Below are 20,970 nucleotides of genomic sequence, written 5' to 3'. Positions count from 1 at the left end.
AGTGATTTACAGCGTAGGCAAGTTCGCTTGAGCACCGCTAACTTTTGTTTGCCACCTCCGGCAACTGCCACTGACCACCATGACTACTTCCATCAGTCGCAGCAGCCCACCTAACAAAAAATAATTGAAGTCATTTATTTGGTATCACGGCTTTTGCAGAACTATTTTTTCTTAAACTGAGTTTATTTATCGATTACGAAATATTTTTTTATTGTTGCTTATTGGTTCATAACCTATTTTTGGAAAGAAAAGAGTCAAAAATATACGCTCCCCCCCCCACCGCCCAAAAAAAAAAAGACGAACAAATATTTCTTTTTTATGATATTGACTTATGCCAAGCATATTCTTCTGTATAAAAGACAAGTAATATCCACTTACATTTCTTTACAGTGATTCTATGTCTATATTGATTTTCAGAAATGCAATTCATATTTGTTGTAGTTGTTACAGTAAATTAAAAGCAATAATAAAAAATACCAAATTCGTAATCTTAATTACTGTTATCTTTTTCTAGCTAGTCGGCTTGACTCGATTGCACCCTTACTTGCAGCCACCCGAAACCGTCTCTTCCAGAAAGGAAGTTGGGCAGCTCAAATTGAAGAAAAAAAATACCAAATATCTTTAGGTAAGTATAGTTCAAACATTTAAAAGGACAATTTCTTTTATGTTTGTTGTGCAAGTTCCTCTATTATATTATCCCTATAAACAAATGGAATGAAAATTAGCATTTCAAAAAATTTAATACATAATTATTCATCTTTCTCCTCTATCTGTTATCCTTTTTAGTCATTGTGCCATCCTCTTGCGTGAATTCTGTGAGTTTTATCATTAAATTTGTAGTTATAACATAATGTTTTGTTGTAAATGTCTTCTGACTTAAGGGGCTATGATGATGTGCTAAAGCAGATGTCGCGAGGTGATCTTGGAATGCCTAAATGCATGCAACCGATTTCCTTGATGTTTCATCCCTTATTTCTCAGCATCATATCACAGGTCTAAATGGAGACTGCTCCCAAATGGCTTGACTCGATTGCATTCTTATTCACATTATTAATTTTGATCTTATAGCTCCACTTGACTCTAGTAATAAGATAGCAAATGAAACTATTTTAATGTATAATAACATTCCAAATAAGATGATAAACTGCCGAAAAATTGAATGCTGGAAAACCGCCGGAAAATTGACCGTCTGAAAACCGCCGGAAAATTACGTCGGTAATAAATGATTTTCATGTAGTGTTTAATTTAGTACACTAACTCAAAGTTTTAAAAACACAACAATAATATATTATTTTTACATTATATTCTTTTCACAATACATTTATTTTTTAGCCAATCAATTAGCCCCTAAAAAAATGAAATTATGAAATAAAAAATCGTCTTTCTTTGCTTCAGTGTAAATTCTTTGTACTAATTGTTTTGGGGCCGAAGACCACAGCGTATTTGTCATTACCGCGCTTCCCCTATCAGCCACCAAGGCGATTCCTTTGACATTAGGGTTTTGAGGTGAACGAAAAGTGCAAGTCGGGATCTTGATCAGGATAATCCTGCCCGTAGAAGAGAGTGGGATAGGAGGAAGATATGGATCCGCAACTGGTCGAAGTAACACAGATCTTTGCCCGACTCAAAGCTGCTTTGTTGAGGAACGATTTTGGAACTTGCAACAATCTCCTCTCCCAGCTTAAGGTAGTCTTCTTTCTGCGCCTTTAACCTCATAGTCTCTGTGAAAATAGGTGGACGCTGATTTTTCATGTTCTTAGGGGTTGTGTACGATTTTTATTTGGTCGATGGTTTGTGTTTTGGGCCTTCCGATTTTAGTGGATTATTGATTTGTTGATTTGGATTGAACCATTAGCATTTTGATTTATATAAATGGAATTAGGCGAACCTTCATAAATTGGAGAAAAGCGTTGCTTTTGGGGCGAACCTTCGTATGTTGGTTTCATAAATGGATCTGTCTGCCTAGTATTCACATATTTTGAGCTCCGGTGTGTTTGCATGCTCGTAATTTCAGTGAAACATGAAACGTTTCTTCAAGCTTTATTTTTGGTGATTTGAGCTTCAAACTGAAGTAGGTCCGATCTCTTGAAGAACTATATATTGGTGTCTAGATTTGTATTTTTGTGATTGAGGCCGTTAGTTAGTGAAGTGAGACGTGGACTGTCTGTTCTAGGTCCGGTATTTATGGTTCGAGCTTCACATTGTATATGCTGTCTATTTAAGAGCTTTGTATTTAATAGCCTAGAATTGGGATTGCTTTTGGATTGAACGTTCATATACTGGCTTCATAAATGTCTCTTGCACTTGATTCATTAACCATTTTATACTCGTAGCTTTAACTATGGGGATGGTTATTAAAATTCCTTAAGTGCTTTTTTTGTCTTTCTGTTGTATAATTAGCTATGTTTTACCAAAGTGAATTTGCATCTTTCAACACTAATGTGAAAGCATCTTGAAAACAACTTCCTTCCCCAACGCTAATAGCCATTCAAAATAGCCTGCCTTGTTATTATTTCCTTGTATTTTCCTGAAGTTGATAAAAGATTTGATAGTATTAGCATCCCAACTTTATCTTTACCTCAATCTAATTATTTTAATTCTACTAGTTATGTAGTCATCTAATTTTGTTTGTTACAACCACGCAAATTAGACAGTAATTATAGATAATTATCATTATTGAAAGAAAATATGTCCTCAAGCAAGCAAGATCATCATTATTAGTCTTATCCAAAGTATTTGAGATTGATTGCTTCAAGAAGATTATTATAGAAGTTTCATAAGAGTCTAGAAATTGATTGTGCATATCTGGAGATCTTGTAGTAGATAGGAAATGCACAAAATTATTCACAAAAAAACTTGCCTTTAAATAATGATGTAAATTAAATACTATTAAGATGTACAATGATCACAGGGAAGGAAGGCTATATTGAGAATCTCAGTGATTTCTATAGTTGGTTGAGTAATAAGGATTAAGGAAGGGAAAAAGGAAGGATATAAATTCTTCATAGCACTGGAGTTTAGATCAAGAGGCTTTGACGAAGTTAAATATATTTAGAGAAAAAAAGGAAAAAGTGGAAAGATGCAAAATGAACATAATTATGATGCAAGTGTTGATTGATCCAAGAAACTCAAATGGGATTGAGAGGATTATGAGCGATATTTGAGTAATTTTGCTAACAAATATTTTAATTAAATACTAATGTTAAGGGGCGACTAAGGATTTAGTGAACTTGGCTTTTGTTAATCATGTCAATCCAACAAGCTTAAATTATGATGGTGTTAAATTTTGAAACCTTTTTTCTTTTTCTAGTATCTTCTATTAGAGTTATTCTTTTAAAATCAATTGGATGTAAGTAAGAGATTGAGCGGGATTAAGATGCAAAATGCTATTTTTAAAGGTATTAGATTAGAACTTTTAAGAAAGAATCGTCTTCAGAAGTGCAAAATAAATATAATTATGAAGCATAGTGTGGATTGATAAAAAAATAAAACTCAAATAAGATTGAGAAGATTATGAGTGAGTGTTCTTTTGCAAACCAATAGTACAATGACAACAACAAGCCTTTATCCCACTATGTGGGGTCGGGTGCATGAATCTTTTTTCTCTATTGTGTCTTATTAAGCATCAAGTTCTCATCTAAATCTAATAAAGAAAATTCATTTCTAATATTTTCTAACCAAGTCTAACTTTACCTTTCTTAACATAAGTTAAATCTAATACATATACTTTCCTAACCGGGTCATCATAAGGTCCACGTTTTATGTGACCAAACCATCTAAGGCGAATCTCTCTAATCTTATCTTCCACTAGAGCAGCTCCAATCATTTCACGTATATTCTCATTTCGTATTCTGTCTCTAAGAGTAAAGCCACTCATCCACCTGAGCATCTTCATCTTTGCAACACTTAACTTAATATCATGCTTATCTTTTAATGGCTAACATTCTGCACCATAAAGCATTATAGGTCTCACTACCATCTTATAGAATTTCCCTTGAGTTTGAGAGAGACTTTTCTATCACACAATAAGCCTGACGCATTTCTCTACTTCAACCTTCCAACTTTAATTCTACTAATAATATCCCTATCTATTTCATCATCACTCTGAACAATAGACTCAATATATAAAAAATGTGTACTCTTATTAATGACTTGATCGCCCAAAGTCACAATTCCCCTACTAGATCTATTATTTCTAAAATTACACTCCATATAAATTAACTTAAAAGAAAGACTTTAGACTCTAAGTTTGACCTCCATAACTCAAGTTTACCTTCAACTCCCTTTCTAGTCTTATCAACATGAAGAATATCATCAACAAAAAACATACACCAGTGTCCAACCTCTTGCAAATGTTTGGTTAGAACATCCATGACTAATGCAAAAAAGTATGGGCTTAAGGATAATCCTTGATGTAATCCAATTGGCAAATACTTGGTCTAACCAACTTTTCTTTGAACACAAGTAATAGCTCCTGCATATATATTCTTAATGACTTTAATATACGCATTATTAACCCCTTTATGTAGAAGTCTTCATAGCACTTCTCTTGGAACTTTATCATATGCTTTCTCTAAATCAATAAAAATCATATATAGATCCTCCTAATTCTCTATATACTTCTCCATCAAACCTCTCAATAAATGTATGTCTTCCATAGTAGACCTACTTGGCATGAATCGAAATTGATTTTGAGAAACATTAGTGTCACGCTGCAACTTATGCTCCATAACTCGCTCCCATAATTTTAAAGTATAACACATTAACTTAATCCTCTATAATTCATCTTGGTCTAACCACTATCGATTACCTAACACAACCCTCCACTTTTCTCATCCGGGACTTGGGACCTGACAATGACAGTGTTACTTTTGCAAGCCAATATTTTAATAAAATCCTAATGATACGGTGAGAGTAAGGATTTAGTAAAATTGGCTTTTCCAAATCATATGAATCCAACAAGCTTAAATCCTGATGGTATTAAAATTTGAAAGCTTTTGTGTAATCTAGGAGTGTAAATGAGTTGAGTTGAGCTCGAGTTAGGGTGTGTTTGAGCCGAGCTCGACTGTCAAATATCGAGCTCAAACTCGAGTCGAGTTCAAAACCGACCTCGAGCTCAACTCGGTAAGGGAAAATGAGCTCGTCAAGCCATAGTTCGAGCCTCTTAACGAGCCGCAACATTGTTTGCATCTTCCCACTGTTGCGTCACCGCGTGCGCCGTCTGTGCCTTCCCGTCGCTGTGTTAGCCCCGCGTCAGCGTCTTCCCCCCAGCAAAAGCCTTGTGTCAGAAGTCCGAAAGAGCCGTGAACGCCTTCGCGTCTTCTCGCCACTGTGTTAGTGCCTGCGTCATCCGCGTCTTCCCGCCGCTGCATCAGCCCCGCGTCCGCATCTTCTCGCTGGCAAAAGCCCCGCATAAGTCCGAACAAGCTTGCGTCGTTTTCATCTTTCCGGATCCCGCCTGCATCCGCGTCATTTTCCCTGTGTCCGCGTTCTCCCGAATCCCGCCTGCTTCGTTTTCATCTTCCCACAATCCCGCCCGTTGTTTTCATTTTCCCACCGCTGTTACACGAGCTACTCGACAAGCTCGCGAGTCGAGCAGCGGGGTGTTTGAACTCGGGCTCGTTAAGCCGTCAATCTCGAAATTGCGTTCGAGCTCTACTCGCGAGCTTGATAAGCTCGACTTGTAAAGCCCGTTAACGAGTAGAGCCCGAGCCGGCTGACTCGGTTGCACCCCTAGTGTAAAAATCTTTTGTTTGAGTTATTCTTTTAAAATTGATTGGATGTAAGTAAGATATATAACAGGTTAAAGATGTTAATTACTATTATTTTGAAAGTATTAAATTAGAACTTTTAAGAAAGAAATATTCAGAATTGCAAAATGAACATAATTATGAAGCATAGTAAGATTGATCCAAAAAACTTAAATGAGATTGAGAGGATTATGAGCAATATTAGAGTAATTTTGCTAACAACTTTTTAATAAATACTAATGATATGGGGAGACTAAGGATTTACTAAAATTGGCAACAAGCTTAAATCCTGATGGTGTTCGAAAGTTTTTTGTTAGTATCTTTTGTTTGAGTTATTCTTATAAAATTGATTGGATGCAAGTAAGAGATTTAGTGGGTCAAAGGGTTTTGATTAAAATTTTGGCGTGCCTTATTAGTAAATAAATCAGGTTAATTAGGGTTTTATTAGATGTATTGAGGTTTATTAGGATACAATTATAGTAATGAGCTGTGGTAATTAATTGACTGCTACATTCACTAGAGTAATCGGTAATATATTATTTACTTGAGTTGATTAGGAATTTATTTATGTTTCATTTAAATAAGTAAGATTAAATAATTTAATTATAGTGATTAGGTATGACCCTTGCAAAATAATTGATACTTAGCGGTTTAAGGTAATAAATTTATCACGTTGGCTAACTAGTGATTAAATTGATTTTGAATTTAATCATTAAGATACCATTAGTGTTTAATTTTGGTAATTAATCTTGGGTTATTTGAGTAATTGATTAACTATTTATGTATTAACATTGGAGAATGATTGATTAATTTGGATATTGATTGAGATGACAAGGATTTAATTTGTTTTTAATTGTGTTAATCAATATAGCAATATTATTTAATGATAAGTTATTCATAATAATAGTTCATTATGTAGCTACATTAATTAGGGTTAACCAAAGTTCAATTTGGAATTAAGGTTTATTTATTTTTAATTATATTGTTTAGACCAATTGTTATATTGTTTAATTAGATGGAGTAATTATCAATTAGTAACTGTTTACTTAATTAGCCAAGGATTACTTTAGCTTTAATTAGGATAGTTAAGAATATAATTCATAATTGAATTATATTTATTGACATAAGTAATTAATACCTAGAACATTTCCTAGGGTAATATTGTGTTAAGTGATACATACTAGATTTATTATAAAGAATTTGTCTTGTTAATGCTTATAATGGTCTAACTTTTGATTAAATAGTCTTCATTTCGGCAGTTAAAACTAGATTAATTAGTTAACAAATTAATTAAATTAACTAATGAACATCTACATAATAATTAAGATGCTAGTTAGGGTATAATAATGTTTTTTATATTTATTCATTTTTTAGTCTAATTATAATTGGGATGTAAAATTTATAAATGTTGACTGAAACAGAAGATAAATATTTCAATCCTTGCCCTGAAATCCATTAAATCATATATTTAATTGGCGTTTCTAAATCCAGATTTAAAGACTAAAACTTCAGTCAAATATTAGCTTTAGCTATTCTACTGGTCGTATTTAGCTTAAGTTCATGTTCAATTTTGACAACATCTTGCAAAACTACACAACCCCTAAGAGGATGCCGAACAATAGGAGGTGAATTATTTTTGTATCAATATTTACTATCAAATGATATGCTTTGGACTGTGTAACTATTAAGGAATCACATTTATCAGCCATATTAATGCAATTATGGGAGAGAGACATGGAAAATTGGCTTAGTAAGATTGCATTGGTATTGGAGAAGGGTTTTATGTTGGAAGATGTACTTTATGGTGAACATTTTACTATGTCAATAGATGGAAAGCATAAAGAACAACGAAATATCCTTCTTAAAAGTCCACATTATTGAATATGAAGAAAATTTATTTGGTGGGCTGGAAGGAGAAATGTGTGTTAATGTTTATGAATGTTGTAGTAGTTTCTATTTTTTTGGCAAGTAATTGAACTTTAGATCTCCAATTGAGAGATCAAAGGCAATAACCCTCAACAAATGGTTGGTGGTTGCTAGTGTTAGTAACTAGGGAGTACAGTTTCCAATAAAGTAGGATTACATGAAGGATTTGCCTAAGTTCTTTTCTTTTATATGTATTATGCTGATTTTATAAGATACATTCAAATTCGGATACCTTGAGATATGTATTTTTATCTAAGTCAGCTTTGATAATTGAGACATCTTTTGAAGTAAGTGAAAATTTGAAACAATCGTAGAAGTTTGAAGAAAACAAGTGGCTTAATATTAGTTGGACAAATAATGATTACATGATATGCAATTCTAATGAACTAAAAATGATACTAATTAATCAATATTATTGGATGGCCAAGTGGCATTTTAATGTGATATGGTCAAGTTTTTGGATATATTGTCAAAAGAATGGAATGCAAACAGCGGCGTAACTTTTAAAATTCAATCTAATTGATTAAATGGAGAAATGTCTTACAAATTGTATATATGCTAATAGAATATTATGAAAACTTAAATGTAGATTTGTAATACTCTACATTTAGCTTGATTGATTGCATCATATGATTTTGAGCAACAAAAAGTCAATATCGCGATGTTGCTTGGGATACAAATGAGAATTTTATGGTGAAATTGTGATAGAATTAGTTGTGATAGTGCTGGTAATATTTATATTGTATACTCAGTGTGAGTAGTATTTCCTTAAAAAATAAGTTAATACTATTAAAGCCGTTCAGCCATATATCACTATGTTAAGGGCAAGAAAATTGCATTAGATGCTCCTGATTCTATTTGTTAGGAGTGCAGAAAAATAAGCAAAATTGAAGGTTATTTCCAAAATGGAAGACAACATTATTTTTCTTGCAATCAGTGTCATTTTGTGGTATAAGATAGTTGTCTTCCAGTTTTCAACTTTTCATATAAATAAGATGTTGTTATGCGTCAAATAATGAATTTTATTATCATTTTGCGATACAAGATGGTTGGTTTGCAATATTATGCAGTTCTCTTTTATTTTAAATAAAATTAATGTAAATTTTTCTCGCTTGTTCTGTGCTGATGACCCAAAAGTAGGTTAGGAGCTCCTCATATAATTTTTGTCTTGTTAAAAGGAAAGCGGGAAGATTGCAGATGCATCAATAAATAATCATAGAAAATTAATGTTAAAAGCTAGAAATGAACAAATTAAGGAGAACATGGATAGAAGCTGTGCAAAAGGCTTGTGAAAATATAATTATAATATCATGAAACGCTTAAAAAGTGCAACAGATTTGGAGAAGGAAACTAATTATGATGATAACGATGATGCTATTAAACCGACTCATTTCCTCTTAAGAAACAAAGGTTTGAAATCAATTGTGTTGAGGCACCAAATATCCTTTCTTTCATCAACTATCTTGTAAACTGTTCATTCATTTTTGTCTACGAAGTCTGATGTATGATGCATGGCAACTATGAAACAACTAGAAAGGATAATAAAGAAGGAAAAGATGGAAAGAGTTAGACAAGTAATAAGATAAGCAAACTTCATGTTTGCAGGATGAGATTATCTCCCCCTGAAGGGCTTCAAGTCTCATGTCTAATCCTTAATCAGAATAATGGAATGGATGAGAAGAATCCCGAATATACACATCCACAATGAGAATTTTATTGATGTCAAATTATCATTCATGACTTGTGATTTTAATACTTATAAATGGAAGAAGGAAGAAGTAATAAGCTAAAACAGCAAACTACCATCAAATTGCTTACAAGTTGCTTAGAAATTGCTAGCAAAGTGCTATCAAACTTAACCATATAAATTAAAATTATCTAACAAAACAATATATTTTGAAAGAAGTAAAATAATTCAAATATCTATGTTCGTATCTGATGTAGAACGAAGGGGGGGGGGGTAATTTGAAATTTGAATTTCAAATTAAATGGAAAAAGGAGGGAATGGGTACTTAATTAATCCCTTAAATGGAGAGGGATTGGAGGCCTTAATGGAGAAGCATTAATTAAAATAGAAGAGTGGGAGTGGTGGAATTAAAGCTTGCCTATTCAATAGTCTTAAATTGAGGTAGAGAATTTTATTCAAATCCAACTTGGAATTGAATTGGAATTTGATTTAAAGACTTTCCTAAAATAAATGAATTAATTATGAAAATTATTTGAATTTCAAATTGTGTTGGATTTGAATTCAAAACCTTTCCAAGATAATCATTAATCTAGTTTTGGGAAGAAATTTAAAGAGGGCATAGGTATGGGGCTAGCCAAGAGAGAGGGGGGGACTAGGGGTGTCTAGGTTCAATGTGTTTAGACTAGGGATTAATTAATCAATCAATTTCAGAATTGATTAATTAATTGAATGAAAGAGGTTTCCAAAAATAAGGCAATCAATGAGGATGGATTTGAAATTCTAATTAGATTAATTTGAATTTAAATTCTTTCGAAATTAATGACAACTTAAATAAGGAAAGAGATTTTTTTTTTGGAAAGTGGGGCTAGGGAAGGAGGTGGCCGGCGGGTGGGTGGAGCCATGGTGGATTTCGGCCAAGGGGAGGGAGGTGGAAGGGAGGGGTTGTTGTAGGCCGATGGTGTGAATGTGATGGTGGTGAGAGGATCGGCGCCTTGGTGCAGGGCTTGAGGTGGTGGTTTAGGGAAATAAGGAAAAAACAAAACAAAGAAAAAGTGATAGAACTGCGAGCCTTGGACTCTTCCGAAGATTGATGGGTGATATGATGCCTTTCACCAAGGGGCTTCAAGCCACGAGCTCGGACCCATCCTACGGTTGGTGGAAACCACAATTCCCTTTATAGGGATTTCCATTAACATCCCTCCAAAGAACAAACATGCAAAACAAATTTCTTTTCTTAATAATCCATCATTCTAATACAAGAGCAAGGGCCTCTATATATAGGCCTTAAACTAAAAGAAACTAAAATGACAATTTTGCCCCGTGGGCTTACATAAGATAAGACTCTTAAATAAGGGTAAAAACGGAAAATGCATAATTAAAAGAAAAAATACAATTAATAAACTAAGATAAAACAGAGTGATATCGGCCTTCGATTTTCGTCTCTTTTTTTTATTAACGTCCACCGTCGAATGTCCGCATTAGTATCATTTTGCAGCATTGTTTGAAAAGGGATAAAAGCCCTTATCCTTGTTTACCTCATATATAGACTGACTATTTATGTTTTATCCTGCCACCTGATCAAAGACATCCATCTAGTCAATTGCTGCTTTAGAAAGCTGCTGATGTTTTTACCTTTTTATTGGTTCTATTCAAATATATTAAAGCAGTGATAGGGTAATTGTACTTTTTTGCAGGTTCTCTTGACAAAATATCCGAGCCTACCGCCAACATTTCAGCAGACACCTACTGCTGTTGAAGAACTCCAGATAGCAAGTAATGTATTTAACTCAGTGAAGTATTGAAGCTCACTTATGAGTTGTAGTGATTTAACGCTACCTTTCATGAAATATATGTCATGAATTTATCTATGTTCTAAGCCATGGAAAATATTATGTTGGATGTTTTAGCTATTTTTGTTTTTAATGAGGATACAATAGCATTAATGTTCACAATGATTTGAATTATAATCAATATTTTTGTTGCAAGAAGCTAGATGTCAAGGGGATAAATCTCTAAACTTTAAAAAGGTTTATAAGTTATTATATGTTGGGAGGGTTTTTTAGGGGAATGGGTTGATGGTAGTAGTAAATATAGGGTTATTGATACAGTAAAAAAGGTTTATTGATATGATGTTTTATATTAAAATAATCATTGTTATGTGCCTCATAAATGTAGCTAGTTTCTCATCGGTGAGTCTTCTTTCAACAACAGAGTAACAGAGAAATGAAGAGTTTGCTTGTCCTATGATGATGTTAGCTTTGAAAAATTTTCCCATCTTTCACCGTCTCCATATTTTGCCATCGAGGCCAATGATTGAAATAATATTGGAATCCAAAGATATTGAAGATCATGGGCATTGAAATGAGGATTGATAAGATCACAAAATTGGAGTTGTTGACATCTAAATGAAAGTAGGAAAGTTTTTGGAAAATTGATCTAGCAGTTCATTTGTCGTTTCTTCTGGCTGCTGTAACTAGACTTTTTCTCTTGCTTCTCCCTGTGGTTACCCCATGTTTGTATGAGTCTTTTCGATCTTTGTTACATATAAGATACAAAGAGTCTGAAAGAGAATTATAGAGATGTGATATGGAAGAGTTTCTGCTCATTTGGAGATGAAGACATGTTATTTGTTGCGGTGTTTGGTGAAGAGATCAAGGAAGAATATGAATAAATAATTGTTTTAAATGCTTTGCATCCTAACAAACTAAAAAAAGTTTCTTTGTATTTGGTTCGCATCTAAAAAATAATTCCTTAAAATTAAAGCACACTACATTTACTTTACATTGCCTCTTATAATATTTTTATTTTTATTACATCTAACCAAACAACCCCTTAGGTTTTTAAAAAAGTGGAGCAACCAAATCAAATCAAATTTTTTATTTAGCAGGAAATACAAAATCTTCTGCAAAGATTATTAGATTATTCATGGAGGAAGTTTGATGCACAACATATATATATATATATATATATATATATATATATATTAGCTATGTATGTGTCTCTTGGCACTATAGATATGGTTATCAAAATAAATAATTACCCTCATATATCATGAAAGAACTTGAAAATTGACTTTCAAGTCATTTTAAAATAGGCAAACTGAAATTTTGTAGTTTAGCCTAACTTGATGTGAAGATTGATAGTTTCATTAAAATGATTGTTGTGTAAGTTTTAGGAGCATGCATTAATAGATCACACATAAGGAGATTTGATTATTGAGTGAAAAGGCACAAGAAGTTATAAAGAAAGAAATGTGTATTTAAGGAGTGTTAAAAGAATGAAACATTATTAATATTTGTAATGATTTTTAGGAACTAGTCTTGTAAAGAGGGTAGAGCTAGGCAAAAGTTATAGTTTTTTTTTATTTGTATAAAAGGCTAAGTACCAAGTTAATGAAAAAGTGATAAAATAGTTGAGGTAAGACTGTAAGAGATAATGAGATTTGGAGACTTTGATAAATCTTGATATATTAAAAAGGATATGGCATGATCATAGTTTAAAAAATTAAGATATCAAATAAATATGACAATGCTGATCTGAAAAATTGTTAAATGGGAGTAGTAAAATTTTTTTTTAGAAGGGCATAATGAACAGAATAAATTGATGAATTATAGATTGATTCAAAAAATTGCAATGAAGTTGGATATTTTTAATATGTCTAAAGATAAAGGTAATGGCTGTGGCCTAAATAAGATTTGGAGATTTATAGGTGATATTTGGGTAGTTTGGTTTACAAATCTTTTGATGGCTAAACAATGCCTGTTGATTGGAGAAGTAACATTTTGATATAATTATTTGAGACAAATGAGATGATCAGGATTATTATAATTATAAGGTAATCAAACTCGTGTGTTATACGTTGGAGTTGTGGGTGAAGTGATGAAACATGGACTTAGAAAATTTATTTAGATATCACAGAATTAAAATTGTTTTGTGGACAAAATTCATCATGGAAATTAATGAAAGAACATAGAGAACAAAGAAAAGACATTATACTAATTTTTAATGATTTAAAAAATCTATATTATGAGTATCATAAGCATTGATTTAGTATGCAGTAAAAAAAAAATGACGAGCTAAAAATTTGTTCAAATTATTAAAGCTATGTATGATGGAGTATTGACAAGTATTAGTACTAGTTGTGAAGTGACAAAGGGATTTCATAATTACAGTAGTTTTACTTAAATAATGAAGATTAAGTCTATATGCTTTTTAATTGGTTATGGGATGCTTACAAAGGATATTCAGAGTAAAATAGATTGGCGTGTGATTTTTGTTGATAATATAGTTCAAATTGGTGAGATATCCATTTTGTTTGATTGTATAATAAAATGTTTAGAAGATAAACGGTCTATGATTAGTAGAATAAATTTGAGTTTTTAATGTGTAAATTTTGTTTGGTTGTATAATTAATTATTAATCAATCTTGTTAGATGATAAAGTGGCAGCTAGATGTGATAGGTTTCTATTTCTTGAATTTAATATAATGGGATTGGGAATATCGATGAGGATATAACCTCTAAAGTCTAAACTTAAGGCTAGGTGTTTAAAATAAATAATCTAGTGAATATTAGATATGATAAGAAAATATCATAGAGACTAGGAGGCAACTTTTATTAAACTATAATTAAGCTTGCTATATTGTATATATACGAGTGATGGAAAATCAGCATGGGCCTTATGCTTGTTTCTCTGTAGATTGTGGATTATGTGCTGGGTAATGATGTCTACTTAATATTGTTTCCAAACTTGATTGGAGAGAACCGTGCTAATTCACAATATGATCTCAAACACAAAAAATGAACATTTAAAAGAAAATTTCGCTGTAGGTTATTGGAGACATTTAGACCTGCGTGCTCAGAAAGCAATAGCTCAAGTGGCCTCAACTGATTTTTCAAGTTAGAACATTGAATTTCTTCTCAAGATAGAGACCTACTTTCCTGCATTTCCCATTAGTTAGTCGGGAATGAAACTCTTTCAACCTGTATATTTTTAGTTTACTAGTCAAGAAGTGCGATCCCTACCTGATTCCGTTCCAGCCAAAGTTTGAAACCAATGAAAGTTTTTCATATGTTACTTTTGGGGATTAGGAACCTTGTTTTGCTCAAAAATGCAAATTTCATCACCTATGGTGATGAAATTGGCCTTAATCCTGCATGATTGTGGATATAAATAAACAAATAAATAAATTAGTCTTCTATTGAACTTGCAGAATTTTTTTTTTAGAAACTTGATTTCATAAAGAATATTTTGCGGAACAAATTATTCTCATAAGTGGAATAGTGTAATCTTTTTTTTAAATATTGTGTTGAAATGATAGATGAAGGGCTTTAAATTCCAACTGTTTGGTGCTGCGATTTTTTATTTTTTGGGATGTGTAACTTCAAGTTAATTATGGGCTTTTGCCTGTTTAAGACTTGTATTTTATTAGCCAATGGATATTTCCTTTGCATGTTAAAGATGATCATTAAAAACACTACTCTTTAGTAAACTTGGATTCATTTTCTTAGTATGACCCTGGTAGCTGTTGCTTGCATAATTTTCTTTTAACTCACATACATAGATAATCCAGTTTCGTTGCATTGCACAATTTTCTTTTAAAATCACATTCATATATTATACAGTTTCCTTTCATATTGCATGTCATTTCCTATCAAGTATGATGGAGGCTTAGGGCCTTTTTTTGTTTGCTTGCATGTTAGTGAACAGGTAATTTTTTTGTTATAAGGTGCTTTTTGGCATGGATTTCTTGGTCTTTCTGAAGAATTGAATAACAGTCAAAATAGATTGCATTTCATGATGTGAAGTCACTGAATCCAAGTTGATACTGCTTAGTTGACATGCCACAATAAAACATCGCTTGTTTTCTGTTTTTTTATTTGGAATTTTTTTCTCAAGGGATATTCAGCTTTGGCAAATGCATGATAGTAAATTTTAGCTCATGATAGTTTTGTGGAATTTTCATGACCTTGTTAGGAGACTAGATGCATTAAATCCATCTCATTTTAAGAAATGTAGAGTTAGACCTAAAAAGACTTGGTATTAAAAATAATATTTTTTATTAGATTTAAATGATAATTTGACTCTTAATAGGACACAATGGAGAAAATGATTCATGTATCTGACCCCAAGTAGTGGGATAAAGACTTGTTGTTTTACAGTTTTGTGGAATTGCTGCTTCCCAGTTGGTGAATATTCAGTTGAGAGGTGTGCTGTTTAGACTACCTTTGGTTGGACATGTCTTGTGGAGGGGTGTTTTACTCGATGATAGTTGTGGTATTTAGTCTTGATCAATCTACATGGCAAAGCCTCATTTAAACCAACCGGAATTGCTCTGGGGGCAAGTCCGAAATTTTTTACTTTTTAAAGAATTTAAACAATGCCCATATCATAACTGTGAATCCTGAAACAATTTTGGTTTTTTGTGGACTAATTTTTACATCAGAAGCTATCAATACTCAAGAGCTTAACTTACAAGTAAATAACAACTTCAAGGTTCTAAACAAAGTATTGTCGATTGAGCAACCCTTCTTCGCAGGGCTTGTCAACCATTAAGGAAGCTATTCTCCCATTGATCCCTCATATAAGTTTGTTATTTCTCTTAAAGAGCTATTTCCCCACTGTTAAAGAGCTATTTCCCTGCATTGTTTAGTGACTAGAAGCGCTCATGTTGGTTCATATGATGGTAACAATTCTAGAATGTTTATTATGAGTTCATAAAAATCTAGTTATAGCAAAGTAAATGTTTGGTAGCATTTTGTGCATTCTGTTCAGTTTCAGCATTTGTTGATTTACCTGTCCTTAATGTCCATAACTTGTGTTTGTTTTGTGCGGAAAATTTTCCAGGGGATATATATGAACATGCTGTTCTTTTGAGTGTCAAGACTGAAGACCAGGATGCCTTTGAGAGGGATTTCTTTCAATTAAAACCTTTTTATACTGACACATGGTGAGGTTTCCTGCGTTTTATTTGACCTTTATAAACAGTTTTGTGAATTGTTTGCTTGAGGCTTGCCAATTTCAATTTTGAGGGTACTCCCGTTGTTAGGTGTACTGGAATTGGATATAGATTATGTTATTAGTGCTTCTTAAGTTCCTTAAAATCTTCTTGCTGTTTGTTATGAATTTAGATATTTTTTTCAAATTGAGTTTTGACAGTTATAATTTATGTGATTTTTTTGTGTTTGGGGCCTTTGGGCAATGAAACTTGAATATTAATGATTTTGCATCATTTATAGTTACCTAATGCCACTAGCATGAGAGCCTGGCCGCCCCTTAATCACAAGGTGAAAATTAGTGAATCATTGGAAAAAAAAGAAGAGAAAGTGGAAGCACAGGTCAAGAGAGAAAAGCGCAAACATAATTGCAGCTCCTTTTTAAGCGAAGGATAGCATTTTAAGGAAAATGATATTTCTCTGGGCTATCCACCTCATATCATTCATTCTTAAATGCATGCTACAAGTGTTCTATTAGCTATTTTTCTTATTCTTATCTGTACATATAGTATTTCAATATATGTCAAGGCGATATGCATCACGACATAGTAGAAAAAACATGAATATCCATCACATGAGCATGCAAATGTCATTTCATTCCAGGAGAAAAGGCTAAGATCTAGCAACCATCATATTAGAGGAACAACTCTACAGTAAGTGGCTAAGTTTCCTCCTTAGTAGTCAAGATAAAAACTTCTGGAATATGGCTTTATTTCACTTCATCTCAAGTCATCCTCCTTTGCAGTCTTGCTATGGCTACTAGGTAGTTAAATACATTCCTTGCTAAAGGTCAAGTGGAATAGTAACCTCCTCTACCATAAATCCTTATTTCTTATTTAGAGTTGGTGATGGTCATTCAACAATTATAATATTGGTATGTGGCGTTCAACTAGGCATCTTGTACTCATTATCAACATTCCAACAGCTCATACATGTGAGACATTGTTCCACTACTTAGTGTAACATTAGAATTTGCTGTCTCATTAGTGACAATAGTTGTTTAGTTTGTAAGCTAAGTTTGTTTCTCTGTAGGGATCCATTAAATACATTGAGCCCCATCGAAAGCACATAAGGCTCCTTTTCGCTCATATATTCTCACATCTACAATTCTATTGGCCTGAATGTAGAACAAGAAATGTTGACTTTCATTTTATCCGCCTTGAGTCGACTCAACCTTCCTCAAATCTATTTTAGCTTTTCTAAATCCACTCAGTCTACACAAAGATCACTCAAATGATTTTGATTTTCTTTGAATCTGTGGCATAAGCTTAATCCATCTAAATCCCGTCGGTTTAACTTATTTAGTTACCTATAGTTCAAATTGTTTAAGGAAAACTAAGTAACAAGTCTCTGAATCATCAAATTATCTATACAATAATGTTCATATTATGCCATAAGCTATAATAGGTGATGAAATTGTGTCTACTGCTGATTGTGGATATTAAGGATCTCTTGTACTATTGGCAGGGTACGCTTGCATTTGATGATTTGTGATTTCTGTATATTTATGTCATGCCCATATCTGCTTGATGAATATCAACTGAGCATTTAGTTTGTGCATTTTTTTTCTAAGTTGAGCATAATTAATGCAAATCTTCAAGTCTGCAACAGTTAAAAAAAGTGAAAGGTGTTCGTTGGACAACAATTTCGGCATTGAACTCTCATTAGGAGTTATGATTTCACAAGGTTTGGTTTGTACATGCGTGGGATGTTCTCCTAACTTGAAAGTTTGATTTATATTAATGTACTTATTCCATGAGGCTTTTTAAATTCTCTGTATTTGTATGGTTTCTGCTACTCTCTCTTTTCTATGATTTGTTCGTTCGTTGCAACTTTTTGTGGGTGTTCTAGTTGGCATTCCCGCATCTCTTTTAGGATATTCTTCTTCTGCAGGTACAATGACCACACTTTATCGCCTCTAGTAAGTTTTTTTGTGTTATTTGTGGCTTAGTTGTGGCAATCTTTCTTTATTGCCGTTTTGTTATTGAATTCCAATGATTTTTTGGCCCTTTTGGGATCAGTGCATAAGGAATTCCAAGAGAATGTGATTATAATTAGGGCAAAAACTATGCAATCCTTTCTTCAATAAAAATTATAATTGGATTTGCTATTCGTTCGACTTCTGAGATTCAATCCTTTGGGCTCATGTGAGAGCTTGAAGATTTTAGTTAGATGTTATCTTCTTGTAAAAATATGAGATTTGCTTTAGATGAATGATTTAGTGTTTTCTTTATAAAAATAAAATGCTCTTACAATCTTCTTATGTTGGCATAGTGGTCTCATTCCACCATCACCCCAGGAATGCCCTATCTTGGGTCTTAATCTTCTGAGGCTCCTCGTCCAGAATAGAATAGCTGAATTCCACACAGAGTTGGAACTTCTGCCACCAAATGCCCTGGAGAATCCTTGCATCAAGCATGCTGTTGAGCTAGAACAGTCTTTCATGGAAGGTGCTTACAATCGTGTGTTAAGCGCCAGGAAAACTGTTCCTCATGAAACTTACGTTCATTTCATGGACCTTCTTGCAAAAACTGTCAGGTAAGAAAGGGTGTATTTACTTGCCATGTAGAACTTTTTTTTGGAGGATTTACAAAGATGCCACATGATTTTTATGTATATATATCTTATATCTAGATTTTATATTTATTTATAAGAAAATGATCAAATTGATCCCCTAACTTCTTTTAAATGTACAAAATAGTACCCGACTATATAAGGTCTCTTAACTCTTTAAATAAGGATTGAATTAGTCCCCTTTGGTGGGATCATTTTGGTCTCTATTCAAAAAGTTAATGAACTAAAATAAGACTTTTAAATAGTCGGGTATCTTTTTTGTTTTTTGTAAAGAGTTAAATGATCATTTTGATCATTACCTCATTTATTTATATGATACTTTAGTGTTTCAATCATATTAAAAGTATATGAATGAAAAGATGCAGAAGTGAAAATTAAGTTATTTTTTTTATGAAATTTAAAAATTTGAGTGTGATATGAATAAATATATATGATTTAGATGTTAAACATATAAATACATAAGAATTATGTGATATTTATGTAAACCTCGCCTTTTAATCTATTTCTTGACAAAAATTTACGTGATTTTACAGAGACGAGATTGCTGGTTGCAGTGAGAAAGCTTATGACTCCCTATCAGTTGCTGATGCGAAGAAAATTCTGATGTTTTCTTCTGATCAGGAGCTTTCTACTTATATCGAAGAGGTTGGATTTCGTTTGCTGTCGTTTATATTTTTTCCTAATTGCACAGGCGAAGCCCTCTTAGCGATCTGCCAGTATAAAACTATCTTGTTCCAGACTAGCAATCGTATATGGATAGTATACATGTATGACTCTTTGGCATGCTTGGCTGATCACACAGGCATGGCTAGATCTTATTAGCGCATATAGTGGCTTCTTTGGCTAGCTCGTCTTAGTTCACAACAAAGCCCTACATGGGGTCCTGGTTGGGTACCCATTGGGTAGCCGTGCTTTACTCGAACAGGCTTTTCCCATCCATGGTGACTATCGGGATGACATACCCACCTATACCCACCCACTTTTCATATTTTTTGAATGCAGTCTGCCACGGACTGATGGCATTCAGGCTTGTTGCCTTTTGCTCTGATTGCAAATTTTCAAGCCGCATATTAGAATTTATTATAGTTGCAGCACAGTTTAAGTGCCTCACATTATATAGTGAGGATTGCATTAATATAAGATATACGGTGATTAGCAATGTAAATCGATTTATCCCCTGATGTTGAGTATCCACCTATACCCATCTACAAGGTCATAGGCGTATATGGGTGGGTGCATGGGTGTGTTGGTATGGGTACCCAATGCAAAGCTTTGGGTTCTGTGCCAACTAATGATGCCATGCGCTGTCGAGTCGTTTGTGATGTATTTGCTCATTTATCCTAATAAAAAGATCAATTGACAAACTGAATATAGTTCATCATCTGCAAAAAAAAAAAAAAAAAGAGTTTGCATTTAAAATTTGGAAAAGAAGGAAATCAGTCGCAGAAGATTTCCTTTATCACCTGTAGTCATTCAAGTTCCATGCATTTTTATGCCTCCATTTTATATAGTTGATGAAATATAATCCTTTTTTCTTCTTTTAGGATCATCCCGAATGGGAAATCAAGAATGGCTTTGTGTTCTTTCAGAAAGCTAAAGAGTCGCAACCGTGCAAGGAGATACCTTCTTTGCAACTGATCAACCAGACATTAAGCTATGCAAGAGAGCTGGAGCGGATTGTTTGAGGCTTTCACCACAACATAATTTAGTTTTCACTGACGCTTCGGAATGCCAGATAGCTGAAATCTATAATCTGGATTATTTTCTTCTTCGCAAGTTCTCTTTAATTCCTTTTATTTATCCAAATGATGATCAGAATCTGATTTTGCAACTTAGAAAAGCTTTATTTTTTTCATGCAACTATGGTAAATTCACATTAATGTGATGATTCTATGTTACAGAATGTTGTGCTCAAGTGACTAAGAGTTTTAATATTTCTTAATTACGGGATTTAGCTACTTTAATCAGGTGTTTTTGGAATTGTTCATAATTTAGATATGCTGAATATGTTATGCATTAGATAGTCTTAGCATGCATT

The 20,970-nt window shown here is 33.1% G+C and overlaps 1 protein-coding gene across 1 annotated transcript; it reads left to right on the top strand.

Moving 5' to 3' along the window:
- Positions 1 to 1,411: 1,411 nt before the first annotated feature.
- LOC110116175 (26S proteasome non-ATPase regulatory subunit 8 homolog A) lies at positions 1,412 to 20,896 on the top strand. Its single transcript, XM_020849657.2, has 6 exons — positions 1,412 to 1,686; positions 11,058 to 11,136; positions 16,210 to 16,312; positions 18,633 to 18,896; positions 19,466 to 19,577; positions 20,477 to 20,896. The coding sequence occupies exons 1-6, from the start codon at positions 1,582 to 1,584 to the stop codon at positions 20,615 to 20,617; spliced, it is 804 nt and encodes a 267-aa protein (XP_020705316.1). The 5' UTR covers positions 1,412 to 1,581; the 3' UTR covers positions 20,618 to 20,896.
- Positions 20,897 to 20,970: the final 74 nt, after the last annotated feature.

The sequence above is a fragment of the Dendrobium catenatum genome, unplaced genomic scaffold (genome assembly GCF_001605985.2).
Source record: "Dendrobium catenatum unplaced genomic scaffold, ASM160598v2 original_scaffold_235663, whole genome shotgun sequence".
Classification (NCBI taxonomy): Eukaryota; Viridiplantae; Streptophyta; class Magnoliopsida; order Asparagales; family Orchidaceae; genus Dendrobium; species Dendrobium catenatum.
This window is presented reverse-complemented; position numbering and strand designations above follow the sequence as displayed.

What these genes read in the sequence shown, in the direction of transcription:
- LOC110116175 (XM_020849657.2), top strand. Translation starts at nt 1,582, where the DNA reads ATGGATCCGCAACTGGTCGAAGTAACACAGATCTTTGCCCGACTCAAA. An exon ending in TGAAGAACTCCAGATAGCAA is followed by an intron (nt 11,137 to 16,209) that starts GTAATGTATTTA and finishes AAAATTTTCCAG; the next exon opens with GGGATATATATGAACATGCT. An exon ending in TTTCTACTTATATCGAAGAG is followed by an intron (nt 19,578 to 20,476) that starts GTTGGATTTCGT and finishes TTCTTCTTTTAG; the next exon opens with GATCATCCCGAATGGGAAAT.